At 51.5% G+C, this 24,098-nt stretch overlaps 2 protein-coding genes across 8 annotated transcripts; one reads left to right on the forward strand and one right to left on the reverse strand.

Moving 5' to 3' along the window:
• Positions 1 to 458: 458 nt before the first annotated feature.
• On the reverse strand, positions 459 to 6,408 carry PRR14 (proline rich 14). Of its 7 annotated transcripts, none has more exons than XM_019628616.1 (12): positions 5,305 to 6,408; positions 4,434 to 4,505; positions 4,141 to 4,309; positions 3,415 to 3,536; positions 3,151 to 3,340; positions 2,844 to 2,890; positions 2,533 to 2,642; positions 1,635 to 2,223; positions 1,429 to 1,498; positions 1,256 to 1,347; positions 911 to 982; positions 459 to 820 (listed from the first exon to the last, which is right to left on the reverse strand). In XM_019628616.1, exons 2-12 carry the CDS (start codon positions 4,454 to 4,456, stop codon positions 562 to 564), a joined length of 1,743 nt encoding a protein of 580 aa, XP_019484161.1. In that variant the 5' UTR covers positions 4,457 to 4,505; positions 5,305 to 6,408; the 3' UTR covers positions 459 to 561. The 7 variants fall into 7 exon arrangements, with proteins under 7 accessions (XP_019484161.1, XP_019484164.1, XP_019484162.1 ...); XM_019628619.1 differs by lacking the exon at positions 5,305 to 6,408 and having other exon boundaries at positions 459 to 640; positions 743 to 820; positions 4,434 to 5,174; XM_019628617.1 differs by lacking the exon at positions 5,305 to 6,408 and adding an exon at positions 4,982 to 5,171.
• LOC109374211 (zinc finger protein 689) lies at positions 2,547 to 23,765 on the forward strand. The gene is made up of 4 exons (XM_019628622.1): positions 2,547 to 2,755; positions 18,158 to 19,075; positions 19,307 to 19,420; positions 21,637 to 23,765. The coding sequence occupies exons 2-4, from the start codon at positions 18,871 to 18,873 to the stop codon at positions 22,794 to 22,796; spliced, it is 1,479 nt and encodes a 492-aa protein (XP_019484167.1). The 5' UTR covers positions 2,547 to 2,755; positions 18,158 to 18,870; the 3' UTR covers positions 22,797 to 23,765.
• Positions 23,766 to 24,098: the final 333 nt, after the last annotated feature.

Consider the following 24,098-nt stretch of genomic DNA (forward strand, 5'->3'; position numbering starts at 1 on the left):
GGGTAGAATTCCCTCTCACACGGTTATGTGCAGATCAAGTACATGACAGTTTGTTGTGGGTGCTCAATTATAGCCGACTACTCTTAGCTCCTGAATCTAGCCACAGGTCCTGGCCAGCACATTAGGAGGAAGTCAGGGCCATCTTGATCAAGGCCTTGGTCCACTCTGGGATACTCGGTCTCCTCTTTGATGGAAGTGAATTGGGAGAACCCTGACCAGGGTCCCGGATCACAGGATTTTCTGGGGGCAGATTCAAAAGTAATTGCTTTACACAGGAAAATCCTCAAATCAATAAAGTATCTCCAATGACCATTCCCTCACCCCCTCCCTGTATCCAATTCTCACTGCCTTCCCTGGCACCACCCTCCTTTCCCACTCTTTGGGGCCAAAGTAGAAACATTTGCCAATACTGCCAGTCAGTCATCAGTCTCAATCTCAACTGGGAACATACCAAAGAATCAGAAACATATCAAAAACTTTACTAGAAATATAGAGAAAAAAATAAAATGGCCTCGGAGTCTTCCCTTTCCTCTAGGATGGATGGTCCAATGGGGTTGCTCCCTAATCCACTTTCTCCTCTTCCAGGAGCAAGGCATCCAGTTCCTCCAGCCGCTGCTGCAGCAGGGTTCCCACATCTGGGCTGGGGGTGAGGTTGGGAGTAAGGGTCCTGCCAGCTGCAGCCCGGACCCCACGAGATGGCCGCCGGGATCGAGGGAGGCTACTATCCCGAAATTCTACAGACCGCCGCAGCTTCCTTGAGCTGGTGAAAATCAGAGTCCCATTGCGCTCCCGGGGTTCCTCGAAGATGGTCTCAAAGGCCCTGGACCAGGCAGGGAGAAGTGCTGGTTACCAGCATGCCCCCTGGTGCCAGCCTTCCCTCTGTTACCCCCAAGCCTTCCAAGTTTCTCACCTCCTGGTTGTAGGTGACTGGTAATTCTTGTTGGTGTAAATTTCTTCCAAGCTGAACTCTTTCTTATTCAACCTGGGAGCAAAGAGCAGAGGCCACTGAAAAACCCAGGGCCAGTGAGGCCTGGAGAAGGGATAAGCAAGGCTGGTCTGTATTTCAGTTTCGGGGACATGCCAGGGGCCAGGAGTGCTGCCTGAGGCAGACGGTTCTAAGCACAAACCATGTCCAGACCCAACTGACTCCTCCAAGCTGGACTGTGCTCCCTGAGAGGAGATAAAGCCACAGTTCAGGGGATCTGAGCCTCCATCTGTTTGACCAAGGCAGCTCCATGCGCAATAAGCATCTCACCTGATTGGTCGAGGCAGCCCCATTGGTGTAAGGTTTAGCTGAGGGCGGGCTGGTGTCTTGCGTATTCTGAATCGAGAAACCTTTCCCAAGGTCTGCAGAAAGCAGGCAGAGGGTAAGAGGGCAGCAAGGGCACAGGCTCCCACCTGTCTCCTCCCTCTCATCTGTTCACCTACCTTGGTCTCAGGGTCAGAAAGCACCTGGTCCTCTAAGGCCATTGGCTCCTTCCCCTTGGTTGAGCCCAACCTGCAGAGAAGGTCAAGGCTCAGAGACAAACAGCATTCAAAGCAGTATCCCCATCTCCTGCCCACTGAACACTAAGGGAGGAGGCTGGGCCCAGACTGTGGCCGGGGCTTTAAGAAGGGTTTATAGAGAGCACTACCTGGGTTCTGCAGGTTCAGAGAAGGAGGAAGTAGATGCGGTGGACGAGCAAGATGTGACGAGGGGAGGAGAACCTCCCACTCCTCCAAGAGGGAAGACCTCTTTCCGGAGACAGGGCCGAGGGGGTGGCGGGGCTCGGGCCATCTCTCCACCACCCACAGTGTGCCGCCGGGGCCGTGGCCGGCTTGGATGATGTGGAGCAGGGGGCCAGCTGCAGGGATCTGAACCTGGGGGCCCCAGATCAGGGCAGGAGTGGCTTCGGCCCAGAGAGGACTTAGGGAGAGGTGCTGGGGGGTTGTGGTCTCGGGCCCGCCACTGGCGGATAGGGGGTCGGGGACTGACAGATGCAGTGCTCTCAGCAGCCCTGGATTGATCAGCCTCTGAGATGGCAATCTTCAACTCCAACTTCATGGGGGGCGATGGGGGTGGGGGCTGCGGGGCTTTGTTGGGTGTGAGGAAGATGTCAGCAAAGCTCTCGAGCTTGGAGCGGACGGAACGGAAGAGGGGGGCCAAGCCCCAGGGACTGAGGCGGGGGCGTAAAAGGCTGGACGGCGGTGGGGTCGATGGGGGCTCCAGAACAGGATCTGGGGCTGAGGAAAGGAGAGGGTCACAAGTGGGCATTTCCCACTTGAAGTGGTCTAAGCCCCATGTCATCAGCCTCAGCCCCCTCCCTAAACACTACGCTGCTCACAGAGGAATCAGCCCACTCCTAAAATGCTAAGCCCTAAATTTAGGAGTTGAACATCAGGCCTCTGAAGTCTAAACCCCATCTTCACCTGACATCTTCACTCTGCCCTGGGAGGGGATTAGGCCCCACCCCCACCTTTGCACCTGACACTTAGAAGCTCAGCTAGGATTTTCCAGAGCCCCAAGTCTCCTCCCTCTATCTGAGTCCTTACCTGGGGGTGGATTTTCCAGAGGGTCTGCAGGCAGGGCAGATGGCTGGAGCGGGGGTTCCAGGTCCCTGAGCAGAGGCATTGGCTGGTTAACCATTGTCATGGACTCAGCTCTGGGGTGAAGGGATAAGATAAAGGCTGTGGGAGTATCCAGGTCCAGATCTGACCCGAGCCAGCACCTCCCTTGTCCCTTAAGGCTTCTGAAGGCACTCTAAGGAACAACTGGGTAAGTACATTTTCATGCCCCTGCTCTGGCTGCCTAGACAATGGTTGTCTCCTGGACATCTTAATAATTCCTTCCCTAGCCATCTCACCTTCTGGCTGGGACGATGAAGTTGGGAGCCATGTCGTCGGCGAAGCCCTGGATATAAAAAGGGGATGTTTGTGGGGAGGCAGGGAAGCCCCATTTGGCCTACTTAGCTTCCCACATTCTGACTCTTATCTTCAGGTGCCTGCCTGGGCTCACACCAAAGACTTTCTCATATAGGTTTTTGCTCCAGCAGTGCCTTCTGCCTAACATGCTGTCCTCCTTGCTTTGAGCGAAGCCTACCCAAGACTTGACCCTCCTATCCCTGTCTTCTACCCCTGCTGGAGCCCCAGCTTTACCAGAAGTTCCCATACCTCAGCTGGGGGTCTGGGGCTGGCAATGTCTTTTAGCATGACCACCAGAGTGGGCTGGGGGACCCGGTCCACCTCTCGTGAAAGGCCCTCCTCTGGGCCAGGGGTTGTCCTTGATCGATACCTCAAGGTGGAAGGAGACCAACGGATGTGGCTCAAGGGCTCTCGGCATAAGTGCAGGGGGTCGGGAGGCCTAGGGAGGAAACACGAAGATCAGAGGGGCTCCGCTGTGTCCTCAGCTGACCCCCAAATCCTAACCATGCTCACCTGGCCTGGGACAACCACGTGGCCTGTCGGGGCGGCGAGGCAGGCAGTTGGTTGCAGACAGAATCCTGACAGTTGGCGGGGTGCTGTGAGGTGGAGGTCTCCTCTTGGGGCACTAGGGGGGCCTAGGAGATGAGGTGTCAAGAGTAAGGTGATGGAATGAGATTGGACTGGACAGGACCTCCCTGTGCCTAAGTGTCCTATGCCACAAAGGTGACAGGTCGTGGCTAGAATTCACTCAAGACCCCCAAAGAAGAGATGAGTCGAACTAAATTGGGGGCCAGATAGTGTTGTGAGCTGCAGGTGTGGGACCTGGGTACTCTCACCCAGGCTGTTTGGAGAAATGAAAAGAAGAGGGTGATTTTGGGTGAGTCACAGCCCCGTTTTCCTGATCTGTGCATTGGAGCCAATGATCTCAGTCTGCTTCCCAAGGATTGCCTAGAAGTTGGGCTGGGAAGCAAGTGGAAGTGTTTCTCATATTTCAAGAGTAGTAGGGATGTGGTTCCAGCCTCACAGGGTTGGTGGTGGAGAATGGGCACTGGAGACCCCGCCCAATTTGAGGTCGGAGTAAGAGGGAGCCAAGCAGAACTCTAGCATTAGAGAGGCTGTCTGAGCGATAGATGCGAGAACGAGGTGTTTGGATTTCAATTATCCTTGTTAGTGATCTGGTCTAATTGGAACTGAGGAGAGACCTGGGGAGAAGGGGACTTCTCAGTTCAGGGGGCTCACCATATGGGCAGCCATGACATCTTCCAGAACCACGGCCAGGACCCGCCGAGAGGCCTTTTCCATGGGTGAAGGGGCCAGCTGGGGCTGCAGCCTCGCCCGTTTCGGGCTTCTGGCTCCCCATAATGCTCGAGCCAGGGGCTGGCGGCACAGGCGTGGCTGCCCAGGCGGGCTGGAGGATGAGAGAAACAGACGACGGTCGCCTGAGCCTGTTGTTGCCTCTGTGGTTTCCCCTGTACGGCTGCCAGGCTCCCCGTATCCCGGGCTCAAGACAGGCTGGCGGGGTGCGCTCTCACCTGGAGTCCCCGGGCAAGTCCATGGGGGAAGAGGCAGCTCCGGGGAGTCCCTGGGGGATCCCAGACTGCAGCCTGGTGTGGGGTGGGGAGCAGGGGAGTGGGGAGTGAGGGTCAGCCCTTCCCTTGTGGCTCCGCCCTTCATGGTCCGCCCGCAGCTCCCGGTAGCCCACGGGCCGGAGACCTGGGACGCGAAAGGGCGCCCCCGGTCGGCCGTCCGGAGCGGGTGTCTTCCCACAGCCGCCGCCGCGGAGATTAGCAGATCCCTCACACACTGCTGGGCACTTGCCGGGAGAACCTGGATTGCAGCAACCCCAGTTCTCCCGCGGCAGGAGCCTCCTGGGGCCTTTGTCCCTGTAGATTCCGCCCTGAGATCCCCTGGGATCGGCTAGGATCCCCGTCCTGGGAGGTTCACTTTCCACCAGATCCCTCTGCGATCCTCATCCACTCCCAGCGCGTGGCCAAGGGCTCTGAAGCAATACTCCTACACGCCGACGATTTCCCCCTCCCACCAGATCCCCTAGACTGGATCCAAGAGGAAAGAACCCTACAGCGCGGTTCCTCCAATCAGACGCCGCACGAGGAACCTCCTCTTCCTGTGAGCTTTGGCTCCGTAAAGCTCCGCTCAGCCAGGGGAAGACCGGGCTTGAGCATCGCGAACTCAGTCTGGATCCCCGGGGATCCACTGTCAAGCGGATAGCCCTCCACTCCAATCCCGGGAGGTCCCGCCCACAGACCCCCCCTCCCTCCTCCCTCCCCGGATCCCCGCCCAGGGCTCTCCCCAGCCCGGGAACAGATGGTTCAAATGGTTCCTTCCCTCCCTCCTCCCGCCCTCTCTCCAGCCTCTCGGTTCCCTCCCCCGCGCGCCGCTCACCGTCGCCTCCCGCCGATCCCGGGTCTTCGACGGCTCCCACCTGCGGCTCCTTTAAAACCAGCTTTACCCAGCGCTGCCCAACCGCCGAGGGCTTTCTTCTCGGAGCCCCCGGGCAGCGCCCAATCGCCGGCCCTCGTCTTCCTGGGTGGTGAGAAACTAAGTGAAGCCTCCTGGCAGCCATCATTCCTAGGGGCAAGCCGCCCAATTGGGCAGTGCCACCATTACGGTTGAGGGCAGATGGCGCTGTCCTCGAGGCACCGAAGTAGGCCGGGTGGCGTCACCTTCTAAGGCCAGGCCGTGGCCGAAGACGATGCCAAGTTCCTTGAGCTACTGAGACAACTGTAGTGAAGCTAGAGTGTCGCCACGTTTTTTTATGGGCATCTTCCGGTTCTTTAGCTTTTAGGCCAATCAACATGACCTGAGTGCTAACGATATGTGAAATTCCCAATTTCCTAGAGAGGCCCCATCGAGACCCGTTCCGGTACCACCCTGGGTTCCTCAACCCGGTTCCCACGTCGCAGGGGAGAGTTGGGGAGGTGGTATCGAGGGCCGGAGACTAGGGGGGCGGGGCGGTGCCTCTTTCGACTCCGTTGCTTGCACTGTATCCTGGAGAGGCTGAGCTGAGCCAAAGTTGGGGGGAGGCTGCGAGTGCTGAGCTTCCGTTTACCCAAGGATTGTGTACTTCTTCCTGGAGAAATGGGAGTTTCTGCGGCCGGTGCAGAGGGCTCAGTCTAGGGGCGTCCATAACCAACTTGGCGTGCTCGGTGGGGTCCGGCCTCTCTCTTCTCTGTTGCAGGTTCCCACGAGCCCTCTTTCAAGATAGGGCGTGTAAATAGTCCTTAGTAGTAAGGGATCAGGGATGGAATCCCACTGCTTGGCATTTTTATCAGGGGCAGGGCTGTTGGTGGGGAGGAAGTGGGTATGTCCTGGCCCATGCCTCCACTAGTTCCCCTTCCCCAGGATACCCTGGTCCAAACCAGTCCTTATTTTCTTGATGCAAGAGAGCCTGAAGCCTAGAATTTTTGGTCTGAGAAGGTACAGAGTGACAGACTCTGCATAATTGCTTTTTTTATTTTTAAGATTTTATTGGGGAATTGGGGTAGGGGAACAGACAAGTTGCTGTCCTTTTGTTCTTCAGTCTAGTTGTGGAGGACATTGCTTCACTGGCCCATGTTGGTATTATCATTGCGCTCTTCCAGGGTGAGGCAGTTGCTCGCTGGCCATTGGAGGGCCTCTCACTGGCCAGCTCCGCTGCAACCTATACTGTGGTCCCGGGCTACTCAAGGCAGCTCAGCTCCAGGTCGAGCTGTTGTTCACCATCTTAGCTGTAGAGGGCGCAGTGTCACTGGCACTCATGTGGGATTTGAACCAGGGCCCTGCTGCTCAGAGCTGGTGTCCCAAGCCAACTCTTAACCAACACACCACTTGGCTGGCCCCATAATTGCTTCTTATGGGTAGGACTGAGTGATAAAAATAATGACATAGAAACGATGATATGGAAAGAGTCGAATCAGTAAAGAGCAGGTGTGGAAAGCAAAGACTCCCCAACTCTGTAACCAAGGACCCATCTGGATAGCTTTCCCAGGACCACAGCGACTAACACAAGGCCTGCTGGGTCCTCTGGAACCTGTGATGGACTTCTGGTGGAAGCAGGCAGTAGCTCTTTCAAATAGGGTTGTCCTCTCTGCCCCGGATCAGGGCTGGCTGTATTGGACCTGAGGACGTTCCTTGGGGTTTGGTGTTGCTTCCAGCCTTGAATGCCTGGAGATCCTTTTCAACCTCGGTGTGCTGAAAGGACCTATGTAGGCTCACTTACTCACTTAAACACAGAGGTGCTTCCCAGGCCCCAAGGCAAGAAAAGATTTCAAGGACAAAGTGTGCCTGGTCTGAGTTTTAATTCTCTAGGTCTCCTGAAGAAGTCAATACCAAGGGCAAAGGAGGTAGTCTAAAGAAAGGGCCTGGGGGGCCGGCCGAGTGGCGCGTTGGTTAAGAGCTGGCTTGGGATGCCAGAGGGCTCCGGTTCGGATCCCACATATGAGGGCCAGTGACACTGCCCTCCACAGCTAAGATGCTGAACAACAGCTCAACCTGGAGCTGGGCTGCCGTGAGTCGCCGGCGATGGCGTAGGCTGCAGCCCCTGCTTCAATGGGTTGCCATGGGCTACCGTGTGTAGCCAGCAGCCAGTGTGAGCGGCCAGCAGCCAGCGTGAGCGGCCAGCAGCCGCAGTGAGCGGCCGTCCAGAAGCCAGCGACTGATCTGCCTCGCCAGGGAAGAGCGCAATGATGGTGCCAACAAGTTGGGCCAGTGAAGCAACGTCCTCCACAACTAGACTGAAGAACAAAAGGACAGCAACTTGTCTGTTCCGCTTCCCCAATTCCCCAGCGCTGTTCCCATCCTCCAAGTCCCCAATAAAAAATCTTAAAAAAAAAAAAAGTAAGGGCCTGGGCCTAAGAATCTGGTAGGGAGAGCTCAGCCCTATGATCCAAACAGGGGCGCTGGAGTTCATCAAATTAAAGCCCAGGCCAGCATCTGGGAGCCTTCATAGCTTCACAGTCTTACCTCTGTCCTCGGTGACTAGCATTTCAACAACTACCTTACCCACCTGTGGACACACCCTACAGCATGGCCAGTGTGTGCTGACCCAGTGGCCTGGGGCCCCACACGGCCTCCAACTGGTGATTTGCCTGGAGATTGGTGTTGGGGTACCTCAATGTATATCTTTTTTCAGAAACTCTGGGCCCCTTGGGACTGGGGGTCTCTCGCCTGCTTAACTGTTCCCTGGCCTCGGTGGTGTCATTTGTAAAATGAGAACAATAAACCCTGTCATGCCTATCTCAAAATAGACTTGGAAGGTCAAGATCAAGTGAGGAGACACTGCTGAGTGTGCTTGATAAATAAGTCTCAGGCTACAGGTGAAAGGATGGTAATGTCCTCTTCTTCCTGTCCGAGTGTCCTGTGCCTTCTGGTCCCTACGGCAGCTGCTCTGCTCAGTAGCTTTTTCTGCAGGTTGAGGATCTCAGAATCCTGTTTTTTTTCTGAGCTGGTCCTACAGAGTTCCTAGAGGTTTCCTGTTGTTGGCAAGGAGTGGGGGTGAGGTGGGTGGGAAGGCCTTTCACAGGGGAGGAGCAATGCCCCTAACTGAGGCATTCTATCAATCCCCACGGACAAGATGGGCTCTTGGTGAGGGGTCAGTGGTCACAGGATTCGACAGAACTATGAGTCAGCTATGGGGACTTGGGGACTTCTTTAAATCAACTATCCAGGGGAACTCTGACTCACGTCTTTGAATTTTCCCATGGCCCTCATCCTCACCTCTCCAAGAACCGTGAAAAGCGTCATGGACTAAAACTAGTTACAACCCTGAGAGTCTCCCTCTTCTTCAGCAGAAAACAGGAGGAAAGAGACATTGAAGGAAGGAACAAAAAGTCAAGAAACCTGGGGAGATAAGAGATACCAGTGCCAGTGCAGGTGCCTCACCCTGAGACGGAAAACCATGGCCTGGCACCCACAATACCCTCACGCCTTTGAACCTGAAATCTCCATCCAAGTCTGTGTTAATCCCCCACTGTAAAGCCCAGGAATGTTGCCTTGACTGTAGCTGGGCTTTCTGCAAACTCTACCTTGGGTTTGCACCTGAGATGCATGGCCTTACCTCTTCCCAGAGTGGGGCTGATGCTTCTCTAGGAGCCTAGGGGCTGATTCGCCTCTGAAGCAGTATCCAAAAATGTTTCCCTAGTTGTTCATGAAGTGCAGGACTCTGTTTAGCTCTCACAGGACATCACCTGAATGAATGAGTTAGAAGTGGCCTTACATCTTTCTGAAAGGCCTAAGTATTTGTCCTGGCTACAAGTTCTGATTAAGCATCAACAGAACCACCCTCAGTAGGGAAAAAAAATCCAGATACATGTTAAGAAGTAGCCAAAAGAACTTGGGTCTCAGTTCTTATATCCAAATCCAGAGATATCTTCCAGAAGTTAAGCCATTATCCAGATATCTTCCAGAAGTCTATGTTAGTCAGCCTGGGAGAGTAAGGGGGACTCCAGGAATTTAGAAGTGGGAGATATTTGAATAGCCAAGGGATGAGAGCTGAAGAAGAGGGGGTGAAGACTATACCCCCAACCTTCAAGACTTCTCCAAGAATAAAATTATATGCTGATGGCATTTTCGCACTGTTTCAAGATAGGTGAACATGCAGGAAGCATTTGTTGGAGGAGGGTCATCAAGAGGACATGACTGTTGATTGATCTGCGAGCCAAACCCAGGCAATTGGAGGCTCCTCACCCCCACCCCTGTACTTGGAATGTACGTTCTGCCCGCCAGTCCCACAGTGGGAGCTGTTTTCAAGGACATGGCATTGAGAGAGTAATGTGTTGCTGAGACCATCTGGACAGTACTTGTGCCTCTATATAAAATTTTAAGATTCTGGCAGGTGGAGACGGAGATCCACTTGTCTTGGAGTCACCCAAGACAAGCTTTGTAAATAAGTTCCCTGGCTTATTAAACCTGCCATCTTTCAATCTGGAGTGGTCTGCCTCTTCCTTCGGTCTCTCCTTGCCCTCACTTTCAGATTTCACCTGGGAAATTTCCCAGTTTGCAAACCAACAGCATCCCTCTTATTAGCCAACTTCCATCTCCTTCAGATAATAACTCCCTTGAATTAACTGCTTATTATAAGCCCTATGCTTTACAGTTAACTCCTTTAAACTTCAATGACATGTCTGTAAGGTAGAGAGTATGACCTCAATTTTACAAAGGAAGAAACCTACACCATCAAGGTGAAGTAATGAGCTTACATTATACAGCTGCCAAGAGTTACATCATATAGCAGGGCTCAAGAGTTTCCCAACTCCAAGGCCTACACTCTTTCCATTGAATTATAAGCCCATCAGAGGTCCTGTGCCTCATACCTGTAGAGTGAGTTAATTACGGAATAAGAGTCCATTGTGAACCTCTGGAAGTAGAAAGGCCATCTCTTGCTTGGGGGTGGGGGTGGTAGTGGAGGGTGGGGCAAAGGGGCAAAGGGGAGGCAAAGAAAAATTTTTTAATTCGATATTTTTGAGCAATTGCTGTGTCGAGGAGAAGTCGTATAGCATAATGGTTAGGATACACGGGCTTCAAAGTGGGATACATTGAATTTTATTACTGGCTCAGTTGAGCTGTGTTACAGTGAAGTTTCACTACTGGACTGAGCTTGAGCGCCCCCACTCGGAAAGTGAGATGAACAGCCTCAAGGGCGTTGTTTGGAGGCTTAAATTCAGTTAACGACATAATGACAATGTATTTAGAGTGTTTTGCACAATTCCTGGCATATTGTGTGGGTTGCTATTTTTCTTATCACTACAGTTATTAGATGTTTAGGAGCAACAAAGAATAAAGATTCTGACTTTGCCCACTGAGCCCTGAGAGCGGTGGAGAAAACGGAATAGAACCCTTCTGTAAATCAGTGAAGTTTCGCTGGTGGCCAGGTACGTCTGTCCCACGAGCGTGTGTGAGCATAATGTAGAAATTCTATAAATGTCTCAGCTTCCCAGAATTGTCTTCTCTTAGGACAGGAACCCAGTTCCTTTTGCGGCCAGGACGTGCTCTCCGAGGACTCGTGGGTCAGCGGACAGAAGGAGCCGAGGTAGAATAGCGCAGAGGACGCTGACCAAGGATTACATAGTAAATCCTTCGAAACGCCTAATCCTGCGTGAAAGAACCTGGCCTCCTGTCAAGAGTTACCTAGCAACAGCGTCCTAGAGTTGTTGGGAGCAGCCCAATTACTGGGTGCTGTTAGAAGTCCTCAAGCCAATCACCGCAAGCGCCTAAGCAGGGGCTAGGAATTCAGAGTGAGAGCTGGTATTTGGATCCGACTCTTATTTGAGAAGATCAACTGGAGTGAACGAACATCAAGTTTCCGATTGCATCTCCACGTTGGTCTTGGGCAGGTTGCCTCCATATTCTCTTGGGGCATTTTCTGGTACCGTTATCCGGGATTCCTCTGTTCTGGCCTCAGCTTGGCCCCACGCGGAGTTAGATTCCGGCTGGCTCGGACGCCGGGTCCAGCGGGGCGGTGTCAGCGCGGAAAAGACAGTGGCTCTGGGGTTGTAACATCCAGGACCTGGGGGCTGGAAGAGTCCAAAGCGCCGACCCCACCCCGCTCCCTATCAGAAGCCCAGAGGCTGGACCTGAGCCGAAGGGGCTGGGGGCCGGGTATCCCTTATTGGGGGAGTGGTGAAGCCGAAGGCGCAGAAGGCCCTGGACCGAGACGTGATGCCAGAGACCTACGGCCACCTGGGCGCGCTCGGTGAGGCCTGTTAGGGCCTCCACGCTCTGCCTCTTTTTGCTCATTCATTTATTCATTTATTCACAATGTATTCAAACCAGTTCTTGGGCGAGAGCTGCAGTCGCGGAGATTACCCGAAGAGGGCAAAATGCCTAGAGGGGATGGGGAAAGGAGAAGCTAAAACGGCTGAGGCTTGGGGAAGGGCTGTTCCACGATGCCTCCCGGAAGTCTTGAGGTTTTTCTGTTTGTTTTTAAATAAGTTACCATGACCATCTTTCCATGTCTCTGACGACAACATAGTTATTTATTTATTTATTTATTTTATTATTATTATTTTTTAAAGACTTTTATTGGGGAATTGGGGTATGGGAACAGCGCTGGGGAATTGGAGGAAGGGGAACAGACAAGTTGCTGTCCTTTTGTTCTTCAGTCTAGTTGTGGAGGATGTCGCTTCACTGGCCCAAGTTGGCATCATCATTGCGCTCTTCCCTGGCGAGGCAGATCAGTCGCCGGCTTCTGGACGGCCGCTCACTGCGGCTGCTGGCTACACACGGTAGCCCATGGCAGCCCACTGCAGCAGGGGCTGCAGCCTACTCTATCTCTGGCAACTCACAGCAGCCCAGCTCCAGGTTGAGCTATTGTTCAGCATCTTAGCTGTGGAGGGCAGTGTCACTGGCCCTCATATGTGGGATCTGAACGGGGCCCTTTGGCGTCCCAAGCCAGGTCTTAACCAACGCGCCACTCAGCCGGCCCAACATAGTTATTTTTAACAGCTTTATTGAGATGTTATTCATAATCCATATAATTCACCCACTTAAAGTGTATAATTCAATGTTATTAGTATATTCCGCTATGAAACCATCATCACAATAAATTTTAGCACATTTTCATAAGCCCAGAAAGAAACCCCTTATTCACCATTCTTCCCTTCTCCAGCCCCTGCCAACCACTAATCTACGAGGGATTTGCCTATTCTGGACATTTCATATAAATGGAATCAAGAGATAATGAGGTCTTTTGAATATGGCTCCTTTCACTTAACATAATATTTTTAAAGCTAATCCATGTTGTATGAGGAATCAGTATTTTTGTTTGTTTGTTTGTTTTAGCTGATCCATCCTGCCACCTATTGGCAGCTCAGCAGCAGCTCAGCTTGGGCCAGGAATTGAACCGCTGTTGCTCAGAGCTCAAACTCTTGAGCGAGCTCTTAACCAAATGAGCCACTCGGTTGGCCAAGGAATTAGTATTTTAAAAAATTTTTATTTTTTAGAGTAGCTTAGAGTTCACAGTAAAATTGAGCAAAAAGTACAGAGAGTTCCCATATCCTTCTGCCTTCACACACACACAGCCTCCTCTGTTATCAATATCCTATACTAGAGTAGTACATGTGTTACAATTTATGAACCTACATTGAAACAATATTATCACTCAAAATCCATAGTGTACGTTAGGGATCACTTTTGGTGTTGTACATTCTATGAGTTTTGACAAATGTCTAATGACATGTATCCACCATCATACATAACAGTTTCACTACCCTAAAAATCCTCTGTGTTCCACCTATCCCTCCCTATCCCTCAACCCCTGGCAACCACTGTTCTTTACGTTGTCTACATAGTTTTGCCTTTTCCAGAATGTCATATAGTAGGATTCATATAGTAGCCTTTTCAGATCGGCTTCTCTTAGTAATATGCATTTAAGTTTCCTCCATGTCTTTTCATGGATTGATAGCTCATTTCTTTTCAGTGCTAATATTTCACTGTACGCATGAACCACAGGTTATTTATCTGTCCACCTACTGAAGGACATCTTGGTTGCTTCCAAATTTTGGAAATTATAAATAAAGCTGCTATAGACATCTGAGTGTCAGCTTTTGTCATTTGTGTAGGCATAAGTTATCACCTTGTTTGGATAAATACCCAGAAGTACAAATTGCTGGATTGTATGGTAAGAGTATGATCAGTTTTGTAACAAACTGACAATCTTCCAAAGTGGCTGTAATAATATTTTCTTAAAAAACGAATTCCTTAGGAATTTGTATATCATGTCATGTACAAATAGCAATAGTTTTACATCTTCCTTTCTAACCTGAGTGCATTTTATTTTATTTTCTTGTCTAACTGTTCTGGCTAGAACAGTACAATGTAATAGAATAGAATAGAAGTGATGAGAGTAATAGTGGTGAATGGGCTTGGCTAGAATAGAATAGAAGTGATGAGAGCAGCAGTAATGAATGGAATAGGATAGGATAGGATAGGGTAATAGTGGTGAATGGAATAGGATAGGATAGAATAGAATAGAGTAGGCAACAGTGGACCTTCCTGTCTTGTTCCTGATCTTACAGGGAAAGCATTCAGTCTTTCATCAGGTTGAGGATGTTCTCTTCTAGTCTTAGTTGTTGAGCATTTTTATCATGAAGACATGTTGGATTCTGTCAAGTGCCTTTTCTATATCTGTTAAGGTGATCATGTGGTTTTTGTCTTTATCACTGTATGACATATTACATTAATTGATTTTCAGATGTTAAACTAACCTTGCAATCCTGGGATAAATCCTGTCCAATCATGATTTTTAATCCTTTAGATATGTTGCCAGATTTGGTCCAGAGTATGGCAGCTGCTTTTATTCTTCCCTTCTGCTCAGCCATAGGTGTGTCCACTCTGATGAGAGGCCCTTTCCCAGCTTTGAGTGCAGGAAACACTTCAAGAGAAAGTATGCCCTGAAAGCCCACCAGTGGGTCCATTAGGCAGAGAAGGTGAGGCACAGTGTGGGAAAACTGGGCAGCCCCTGTGCCAGGCTCCTGACCTGGGGATCAGGACCCCTGTTCACGTCCACTATTTCTCAGGTAAGTTCCAGGAGTGTGGCTGATGTGGGTGAGGTGCTGTGAAGGAGCTTATGATGGATGATATCCCTCCTCACCAAGTGTCGGCCATGCAGAGCAAGAAGGGGCAGGAGAGAGAGGGAAAAAAATGTACAAAGTGACAAGTTCTGTAGGTGCCTTGATGTCCCTCTTCAGAGAGCAGGAGATAATCAGAAATGTATCAATGAGTTACCTCACTCAGAAAGGGAATAGGTTGGAACTTGATTACATGAATCTGTTAAGAAAAGGTGAGACTCCATTACTGATTACCCCTAGGACTAATGCTGCTTGTCCAAGTCTGGGTTTGTGACCTCTTAGGCAAAGGTTAGGTGCCTGTCAGTCTATAAGGTGAACTGTGTGTACTGAAACCGAAGGCTGCACTTTCAGACCTGTCCCCTCACCGAACATGAAACCAGGAGACATGAATCTCAAAGCCTTTCACCTAGTTTAGAGCTGTCAGTGCAATGCAGAGGACATTCCAGGTTCAAGCTCATCCCTGCCTTTACTAACAGATTTTAGGAAAGCTGCTCAACTGTGATGGAAGGATAATTGTCCTCATAAGGACTCTGGGAGGTGAGTTTCAACTGAGATCGTCTATATCGTTGTGCCCACAAGGTGTTGGCCCTTAACACCATTTCCCCTTACCCAGAACAGGGTGCTTTTAGTCTTTCTGTGGCCGCTTGGTGTATAGGCTCCCTGGATCTTCTCTAGCCTTTTCTGCAGTGGGAAGTCCTCCTTTGTAAGGAGCCCTGCTTGTCCCTGTCCCCAGTGTAGATCCAGGAATTTATACAGAAAGGAGCAAGGCACTCTGCTCTCATTAAGTACTGGGTGCTTTTTTTCTCCAAAGTGCTTCCCTGCAGTTAGAGGAGTATCTGACTCTGCCTGATTCCTAGGTCCTACCTTAGTGCAACCAATCAAAATGGTGGCAAGCCTGGAGTTAAAAAACAAAATTCAACTGAGTAAATTTGAAGATCTAATTGGCTTTATTAAATGATTCATGAGATGGGCAGCCTCTCATCTAGGAAGCAGAGGGATACTCCAAGGAGTTATACGAAATGGAAAGGAGGGTGGAGCAAGGAAGTCATTAGCAAAAGAAAAATGAAAGTTCATTGGAGGAAAACAAAGAGTTCAGGGTGACTGTGGCTTCTCATTGGTTGAGCTGCAGCCCTTTCCATTGGAGCATGTTGCTGGGGCAAGAAGAAAATCTTCCCCCTGTAGAGTAGTAAATGGATATACCTTCCTGTTGGAGATGCTAGGTATATCTCTTCCCATTTGAGGTAACTGAGGATGAGTGGTAGGGCACAGGAACTCCCACTACAGGCCTTCCCAACTCGTTTTAGCTGAGGTTTCCTTTATTAATTTTCACAGCCAAAAGGGCGAGGCTGAAGCTGCACCTTCAGTCCAGCCTGCCTTTCTATTTCCTGGATGTGGGAAGAGGGCCCAGCACCTTCTCACCTCAGTATTTCATCTTCTCTGCTGTTCAATGTCAGCATCTTCTTGTTCAGGTGACAGCTCATCTTTACCATTTAGGCAAGATGTCCACGGAGGAAGTGTGATTCTTTTCAGCCTCCTCTGTTTAGTCACTTTCTTCCTTTCAAATGAAATGGTTTGCTATCGATTTTACTTTTTATTCCCTTAGTAGCCTAACTTTACATTCTTATTTCTCCAAACTGAACTGTGTATAGGCATGTTGCCACACAGCTGTGCAGCCGTCTGTCCCTCCGTGCTTAACCCTAAACTGACCCTTTTGAGGACAGTGCTCATACACCTTGTGTCTCCTTGTTTGGCTCCAAAGGATGGCCAGTTAGTCAATGATGGTTAAGATTCCTCATGGGAGGAACAACCTAAGACAGGCATGGTCGGGTGGAGGCCATAGGAGAAATCTTGCGGCTGATGGAGGTGGGCATGAGCCTTTACTAGCTCCCCAAAAAGACTGGAGGTTTTCTACCTCTGTAGCTACATTCCTTCCCTCAACCTGCTTGGGAAGTGACCTGATGGTGTGATAGTATCTGTCCTCAGCACAATAATCTTATCTTCCTGGGGTTGTATGCATATAGGGTGTGTGAAGGCAGAGCATCTGTCTTATCACTGCAGGAGGACTATAGCAGCTTGCAGGCATGGGTAATTTTGGCTTGAGCAAGTTCTCAGGGATGAGACTCACGGACTGTGGAGAGAACAAGGCTACTTCCGGGTAGGTGGATAAATAAAAGCGGTGTGTCGGCCCGATTTGGGGCTCTTAGTCCATGAGGCTGGAGACCCTTGGCCCCACGCTCATTTAACTCTTGACTGCTGTTTCTTTTATTTCTTAACCCTTCGCCATCCCCTCTCGTTCTCCCAATGCTCATGTCGTGCGGAGCGCAACATAGGCAGAAAGAGTAGGCACAAAGTTATCAGTTCATCCTGCAAACTACCAGAGTAATCTTCCTAAAACATACTTCTCTTCTCTAAACTTATTGAGAGTGCCCCCAAAGTACAGGATGAAGGCCTCCAATATCTGGTACCAACCTACCCTTTCAGTCCTTCAGTTTTACCATAGGTGTATCATGTGCCACATCAGAAAGTAGCATCATTCTCTTCACATTCATAACTTTTCTGAATTCTGGGCTTTGTGCCAGAGACCTTTATGGCTATGGAATTCAGCTGTTTACTCAACAAATGTATAATGAACACCACTGCCCTCCTTAAATCCTATTCCTTCACAGACCAAACTCATTTCGCACTTGATGCATGTCTGGAAAGTCATTAGGAAGAGGGGCTCTGTCTTATTCATTTTGGCAATCTTGACATTCCACCTTCCACCCCATGTTCTATAAAGTCACTGTCCTTAGAACAGAATAGACTTTGGTGAAGGTTCACTGAAGTTTTTTTTATCTTCCTTGGATAAAATCATCTTCCTTGGAATCTCTTACTGCCTATGTGATCTTGTGCTTTCCTGTCCCATTATTTGTCTTTATTCCCTGTAGACTTTGGGGTAGTGTTTTGCCCATAGTAGGTGCTTTAAAATATTAATGGGTTGGGGAGATAGATGTGTATGTCACCCGCTGAGGTAAGAGATATAGCAAACGGTATATTCTCCCACTTCTGGGAGATGCCATCCAGCTGGCGAAACTGCACCACCACACTTACCCTGAAGTGGGGCCAGACCGATGGTGTGGGTGCTGACGGGCTCCATCAACAATTCCCTTTCCAATATGCCTTTCCCATACATGCTTGTCTCATTCTGTTATTAGTTGTGAATGTAATATGCCTCACTAGGCTGAACTCCATTCAGAAAAGGGACCAGAAGTTATTTCTGTGACGCAGCCTCTCCTAACTACCCAGCACTATGCTGTGTACGTCGAACAAATGTATGTCAAAATAAAGTCTGGAGAGAGACGCAGAAGATTGAACCTTATACATCTGAAACGAATATTATATTGAGTGTTAACTGTAATTGGAAAAAAAAAAAATTGAACCTGAGAAGAGACCAGGAGCTCAGGTGGAGTTAGGAAGAGGGGAAGAGTGGTGGGAATAATGTCCCCGGAATCCCCGCGTTTAAATTTATTCCTCTCCTTACTAGCAAGCAGTATCCTTCTGAGATCTTTCCTCATCAGTGGAACTGGGGTGATAACCCCCCCCACACACACACACACATAATGGTGGCAAAGAATAAATAAGATAAAATGCATATAATGTTGGGCATGGTGTCTGCACACAGGAAGCACTAACGTTAACTCCCTTCCCAAAAGGGCAACGAGGAAGTTCCCCATTATCCAAAGCGAAGGTTCCTCTTAAGAAAACCACGAAAAGGAGCCGAGGGGCATCTCAGGCCTGAGAGAACCGGAGTGGCTCCCTCGCCCACATCCTTCCCTCCGTGCGCCCCGCAACACCTGCCGGAGAACCAGCTGGTGGCTAACTAGGTCCGCAGCCCCTCGACGGACCTACACTCAGTCACCCGACATTAGAGGGCCGGTTTCCGCCCTTACGCTTCCATTGGCTTCGTCCAAACGGGCTTTCGCCGGCGTCCAATCAGAACGCTCGACCTTCAGCTGCCGCCCAATGACCGCGTACAATGGGGGGAAGAGCGTGAAGCCCATCGCAGCGCCATCACACTTGAGGGCAAAGAGGGTAGGAAGCCGGCATGGCGCTCCGGTCAATAAAATCGATAGCTGGAAGCTGCCTGTGTTGCAGGCAAAGGCGGCGCAGTAGCAGCGCCGCCATTTTCCCCGAAGGCATCTTCCGGTGCCTTTCCCCCAAGTTCAGGCAGGAGTTTCCTGAATAACAGTGAGAGGTTTCCGTTAGCCCCGGAGGCAGCCGACTGAGAGTCCCTCCGGTCCGCCCCTAGACATAGTCCCGGTCCAGCGGGGGCTCAAGTCCCGGTCCAGCGGGGGCTCAAATCCCGGGGCCCGTTGGGGGCCGAGGCTGGGACGGGGAAGGCCGTGGCGCCGGCTTCTCGGATGCAATGGCGCCGCCTTCCGCTCCACTCTCCGCACGGGGACCAGGAGAGGCCGTACCGGGCCGGAGAGGAGGAAGGAAGCCAAAGGCGGTGAAGTTCGCGGACGTGGCCGTGTATTTCTCCCCGGAGGAGTGGGGGTGTCTGCTGCCCGCGCAGAGGGCTCTGTACCGGGACGTGATGCGCGAGACCTACGGCCACTTTGGCGCGCTCGGTGAGGCCCGGCCCAGTCTGCTTCCGCGGGGACGAAGGGATGGAGGCGCTTGGAGGGGGCGGGAGGCGGGTAGAGGTGGGGGTGGGGCAGGGAGTCCAGAGTGTCCAGGGTCCTCGCCTGCGACCAGGTGGTGTCAGGGATGAGGACTGGGGCTTGGCAGGAGATGCACTGGGTAGATATTTATCCAGCGTTATGTATGAGCTGGACCTCTAACTGGTTCTCCTTCCCCAGGGTGCGCAGGTCACACACCAGCCCTGATCTCCTGGTTGGAACGAAATACCGATGATTGGGAACCAGCTGCCCTGGATCCGCAGGAGTGCCCACGGGGGGTAACAGTCCAAAGAAGTGAGTGAAAAATGCCCATGGAGGCACTGCAGCCTCTCATGCCTCAGTCCATAGCTTTGGTGGTGAGGGGTACCCGTGACCCATGTTGTAGCGCTCCACTTCCTGTGTTCATTTTCAGTTTCAGGGTACCGTTTATCATGGTGTTGGGGTGGGTCCACCACACACACATTCCCATGCCAGTTTGCAAAGTAGCCATCTGCAGTTCTCTAATCAGTGGGCTGTTAAAAGAAGCTACCTTCCTGCCTGCTTCCCGGGATCCTTGCCCCAGTCTCCTGTGAACTGGGCTCTGACAGGGAGACCTTCTACCTCCTTGAGTTGTCTGTGTTTTGGTTGAAGGGATCTCCTGAAGAGCAGCTGCCTGGGGCGCAGGGATCTCTTTCTGCCCATCTAGCAGATTCCCCTGATCAGTGCAGGGCACACTGCCCTCTCCCCCAGGACCCAGCAAGGCTCTGATTAATGCCCTTCATGTAGAAGGCCCCAGACCACTCACAGGGAATTCCTTGGGTTGGAATTTCTTACTAGATTCTCTCAGACCAGAGCTAGCTAAGGTTCAGATCTGACCGTGATGTTTTTTGCTTAAAACCTTTCAGTTTTTGGGCTGGCCGAGTAGCTCAGTTGGTTAAGAGCTCGCTCAAGAGTTTGAGCTCTGAGCAACAGCGTTTCGAGTCCCAGCCCAAGCTGAGCAGCCGCTGAGCTGCCAACAGGTGGCAGGATGGCTCAGCTTAAAAAACAAAACAAAAACCTTTCAGTTTTTTGCCAGGGCAGGTGTACAACAGCCTTAGTTATAGCTAAGTCGCTTAGGGAACTTATTTATACTCTTATGGATGTTTAGGAATGTGTTTTTGTTTTAACAACCACAATTGAATTGGATGTATGGTTAGGTTTGAGAACCATTGGGTACAATACAGTCCAAGGTCCTTACGGCAGCGGTTCTCAGTGTGGTCCTCAGACCAGCAGCAGCATCACTCCCCATCTTTTTTTGAAATTCAAATTTGTGGGCCCCACCCCAGACCTGCTGTTTCCTTTCTTTTCTTATTTTTTTTTAAGATTTTTTTAATTGGGGGGTTGGGGGAGGGGAACAGCATTGGGGAATTGGGGAAGGGGAACAGACAAGTTGCTGTCCTTTTTTGTTCTTCAGTCTAGTTGTGGAGGACGTTGCTTCACTGGCCCGTGTTAGTATTATCATTGCACTGAGGCAGTCGCTCGCAGGCCATTGGGCGGCCGCTTACAGGTGCTAATGGCAGCCCAGCTCCAGGTTGAGCTGTTGTTCACCATCTTAGCTGTAGAGGGCACAGCATCACTAACCCTAATGTGGGATCTGAACCGGGGCCCTGCTGCTCAGAGCAGGTGTCCCAAGCAACTCTTTTTTTTTTTTATTGGGGAATTGGGGGGAGGGGAACAGCGGGGAATCGGGAAAGGGGAGCATACAGGTAGACAAATTGCTGTTTTTGTTCTTCAGTCTAGTTGTGGAGGACGTTGCCCCATTGGCCCATGTTGGTATGATTACTGTGCTCTTCCGGGATGAGGCAGTCGGGTCGCCGGTCATTGGTCGGCCGCTCACAGCGGCTCTCAGCAGCTCACACCGGCTGCCGACCACTCACGTAGCTCACGGCAGCCCACTGCAGCCCCGCTGCAGCCTACACCGTTGCTGGTGACTCACAGCAGCCCAGCTCCAGGTCAAGCTGTTGTTCATCATCTTAGCTGTAGACAGTGAGCGTCACTGGCCCTCAATGTGGGATCTGAACCACAGCCCTGCTTCTTAGAGCTGGCGCTCCCAAGCAAGCTCTTACCCAGCTGAGCCACTCGGCCGGCCCCCAAGCAACTCTTAACCAACGGGCCACTGGGCCAGCCCCCAGCAATCTGTTTCAATAAGCCTTCCAAATGTTATACCATCACAATAAACTTTGAGAACCACTGGCTTAGAGGGCCTTAGCTCACTCCTCATTTGTTTCCACTTCCTGCCTTACACTCACCTCTTCAAAAATGTTTAATTTTTAAAGTCAGCTTAATCTCCTCCCAGAAACCTTCCTGGGTTAGGGGCTGCTGTATACATACTGCTCCATATTTCCATAGCCGTATGTGTCGCTGAGTTGTCTGTGTCACTAACACTCCTTGAAGACGGGCTGAGTCTGTGTGTCTCGTAACCTGTGGTACTGTAATAGGCAAGAGTAGGAGCCCAGTATTTGTTCAGTTAATTTCTCACTGTGTCCCTGTAGGAACCAGAACCAGAAAGAATGGCGAGAAGGAAGTATTCCCACCGAAGGAGCCACCCCGAAAGGGGAAGAGGGGGCGGAAGCCCAGTAAGCCCCGACTGATCCCCAGACAGACATCTGGGGGTCCCATCTGCCCTGACTGCGGTTGCACCTTCCCTGATCGCCTGGCCCTGGAAAGCCACAAGTGTGCCCAGAACCTGAAAAAGCCTTACCCTTGCCCAGACTGCGGGCGCCGCTTTTCCTACCCATCGCTGCTGGTCAGTCACCGGCGGGCACACTCCGGAGAATGTCCCTATGTTTGTGACCAGTGTGGCAAACGTTTTTCGCAGCGGAAGAACCTCTCCCAGCACCAGGTCATCCACACAGGCGAGAAGCCTTACCATTGTCCTGACTGCGGCCGCTGCTTCCGGAGGAGCCGCTCTTTGGCCAATCACCGGACCACGCACACGGGCGAGAAGCCCCACCAGTGCCCCAGTTGTGGGCGTCGATTCGCCTACCCGTCCCTGCTGGCCATCCACCAGCGCACGCACACAGGGGAGAAGCCCTACACCTGCCTGGAATGCAGTCGCCGTTTCCGCCAGCGCACCGCGCTGGTCATCCATCAGCGCATCCACACTGGCGAGAAGCCCTACCCGTGCCCGGACTGCGAACGCCGTTTCTCGTCGTCCTCGCGCCTGGTGAGCCACCGGCGCGTGCACTCCGGGGAGCGGCCCTACGCCTGCGAGCACTGCGAGGCGCGCTTCTCCCAGCGCAGCACGCTGCTCCAGCACCAGCTCCTGCACACTGGCGAGAAGCCCTATCCCTGCCCGGACTGTGGCCGTGCCTTCCGGCGCAGCGGCTCCCTGGCCATCCACCGCAGCACGCACACCGAGGAGAAGCTGCATGCGTGTGATGACTGCGGCCGCCGCTTTGCCTACCCCTCGCTGTTGGCCAGTCACCGGCGCGTGCACTCAGGCGAGCGGCCCTACGCCTGTGACCTGTGCTCCAAGCGCTTTGCCCAGTGGAGCCACCTGGCGCAGCACCAGCTCCTGCACACCGGTGAGAAGCCGTTTCCCTGCCTCGAGTGCGGCCGTTGCTTCCGCCAGCGGTGGTCTCTGGCGGTCCACAAGTGTCACCCCAGATCTGCGCTGGAGGGGCTCAGTCAGAAGCACAACAACCTTTAGAATCGGAAGGACTGTCTTGAGTTCATTTCATTTCAAGGAGAGACGCAAAGAAGGAAGGAGAAGCCCCAGGCCATAGAGGGCAGGTTCAGGCCTAAAACCCAGGTCTGCACTGCAGACCTCAGCTGAGTCTATTCTAGCGCACTGGCTGCCTTACTATGCTTGTCTGTTAAAACGACAGCCCCATTAGGCGAGGTGACATCATTCGGTTAAAGTTCAACAAGCTACCCTACCTTAAGAGAATGTCTGTGCGTGGCCACCAGGACCAGAAGTTCGCCTCACCTGCTTTAGGAGCCGTCTGCTGTTCTAGTTTGTGCATACAGGGGTCACCTGTCCCCTTGCATGTGGTCGGGAGAATCCCACTTATGGGGGGGCAGGGTCTTCCCCTACTCTGCCGCTTCCTCCATTCCAGGTTTAAACAAATCTGGTTTCACTCCCTTTACAACACTCCTGCCAAGTGGTGTTCCGTCCTTGCTTTCAAACCTCCCTTGACGGGGAGCTCACTACCTCACAAGGCAGGTCATGTCATTTTGGGATAGTTGATCCTGAGAAGGTGGTCAGTGCCACACTCTCCTTCCCTGTAAGCCTTACCCAGAATATGTTCAATACTCCTCCATATGACAGCCCTTTGGATAACTTAATCACAACCATTTTGACCCCGTGTTTTCAGTTTAAACAGCATTACCTTGGTCAGTCATTCCTTAAAGACAGGGTTTCAATTCCCACACATGATCTTGCTCCAAACAGGTGCTGGTTTTTCAATGTCCCTTTTGAAGGGTCATTTATACAGAAGTCAGCCTACCCCCTTGGTCTGTACTTGTTTTAACAGCTCTAGGTGGCAGTGGATTTGGGGGGTGGCCTCTGAACCAGGGGTTTACTGGGTTGCAGACACCTAAATACTTAAACTTTTTTTTTTTTTTTTAAATTGGGGAACAGTGTTTTTCCGGGACCCATTAGCTCCAAGTCAAGTAGTTGTCTCAGTCTAGTTGTGGAGGGTGCATCTCAGTGGCCCATGTGGGGATCGAACCGGCAACCTTGGTGTTATGAGCACTGCGCTCTAACCAACTGAGCTAATGGGCCACCCCAATACCTAAGCTTTTTAAAAAAACAAAAACCACATACTGTGAAGCTAAGTCTTCTGTACCCTGTGTTTGGAAAGTCGGTTCAGGTTGGGTCTGGGACAGAAGTGCAGTGATCTTATGGAAAAGCAGGGAAGGTGTGGGCTGGCAGCAAGAAGGGAAACCGGGACTAGCTTGTACTTTTCCTGGTGGATTTGCATTATTTCCAGGCAGCCAGTGGTTGGAA

The sequence above is a fragment of the Hipposideros armiger genome, unplaced genomic scaffold (assembly GCF_001890085.2).
Source record: "Hipposideros armiger isolate ML-2016 unplaced genomic scaffold, ASM189008v1 scaffold_799, whole genome shotgun sequence".
Taxonomy (NCBI): Eukaryota; Metazoa; Chordata; class Mammalia; order Chiroptera; family Hipposideridae; genus Hipposideros; species Hipposideros armiger.

What these genes read in the sequence shown, in the direction of transcription:
- LOC109374211 (XM_019628622.1), top strand. Translation starts at nt 18,871, where the DNA reads ATGGCGCCGCCTTCCGCTCCACTCTCCGCACGGGGACCAGGAGAGGCC. An exon ending in CGGCCACTTTGGCGCGCTCG is followed by an intron (nt 19,076 to 19,306) that starts GTGAGGCCCGGC and finishes CTCCTTCCCCAG; the next exon opens with GGTGCGCAGGTCACACACCA. An exon ending in GGGGGTAACAGTCCAAAGAA is followed by an intron (nt 19,421 to 21,636) that starts GTGAGTGAAAAA and finishes GTGTCCCTGTAG; the next exon opens with GAACCAGAACCAGAAAGAAT.
- PRR14 (XM_019628616.1), bottom strand. Translation starts at nt 4,456, where the DNA reads ATGGACTTGCCCGGGGACTCCAG. An exon ending in GACTTGCCCGGGGACTCCAG is followed by an intron (nt 4,310 to 4,433) that starts GTGAGAGCGCAC and finishes CTCATCCTCCAG; the next exon opens with CCCGCCTGGGCAGCCACGCC. An exon ending in GCCCCAGACCCCCAGCTGAG is followed by an intron (nt 2,891 to 3,150) that starts GTATGGGAACTT and finishes TTTTATATCCAG; the next exon opens with GGCTTCGCCGACGACATGGC.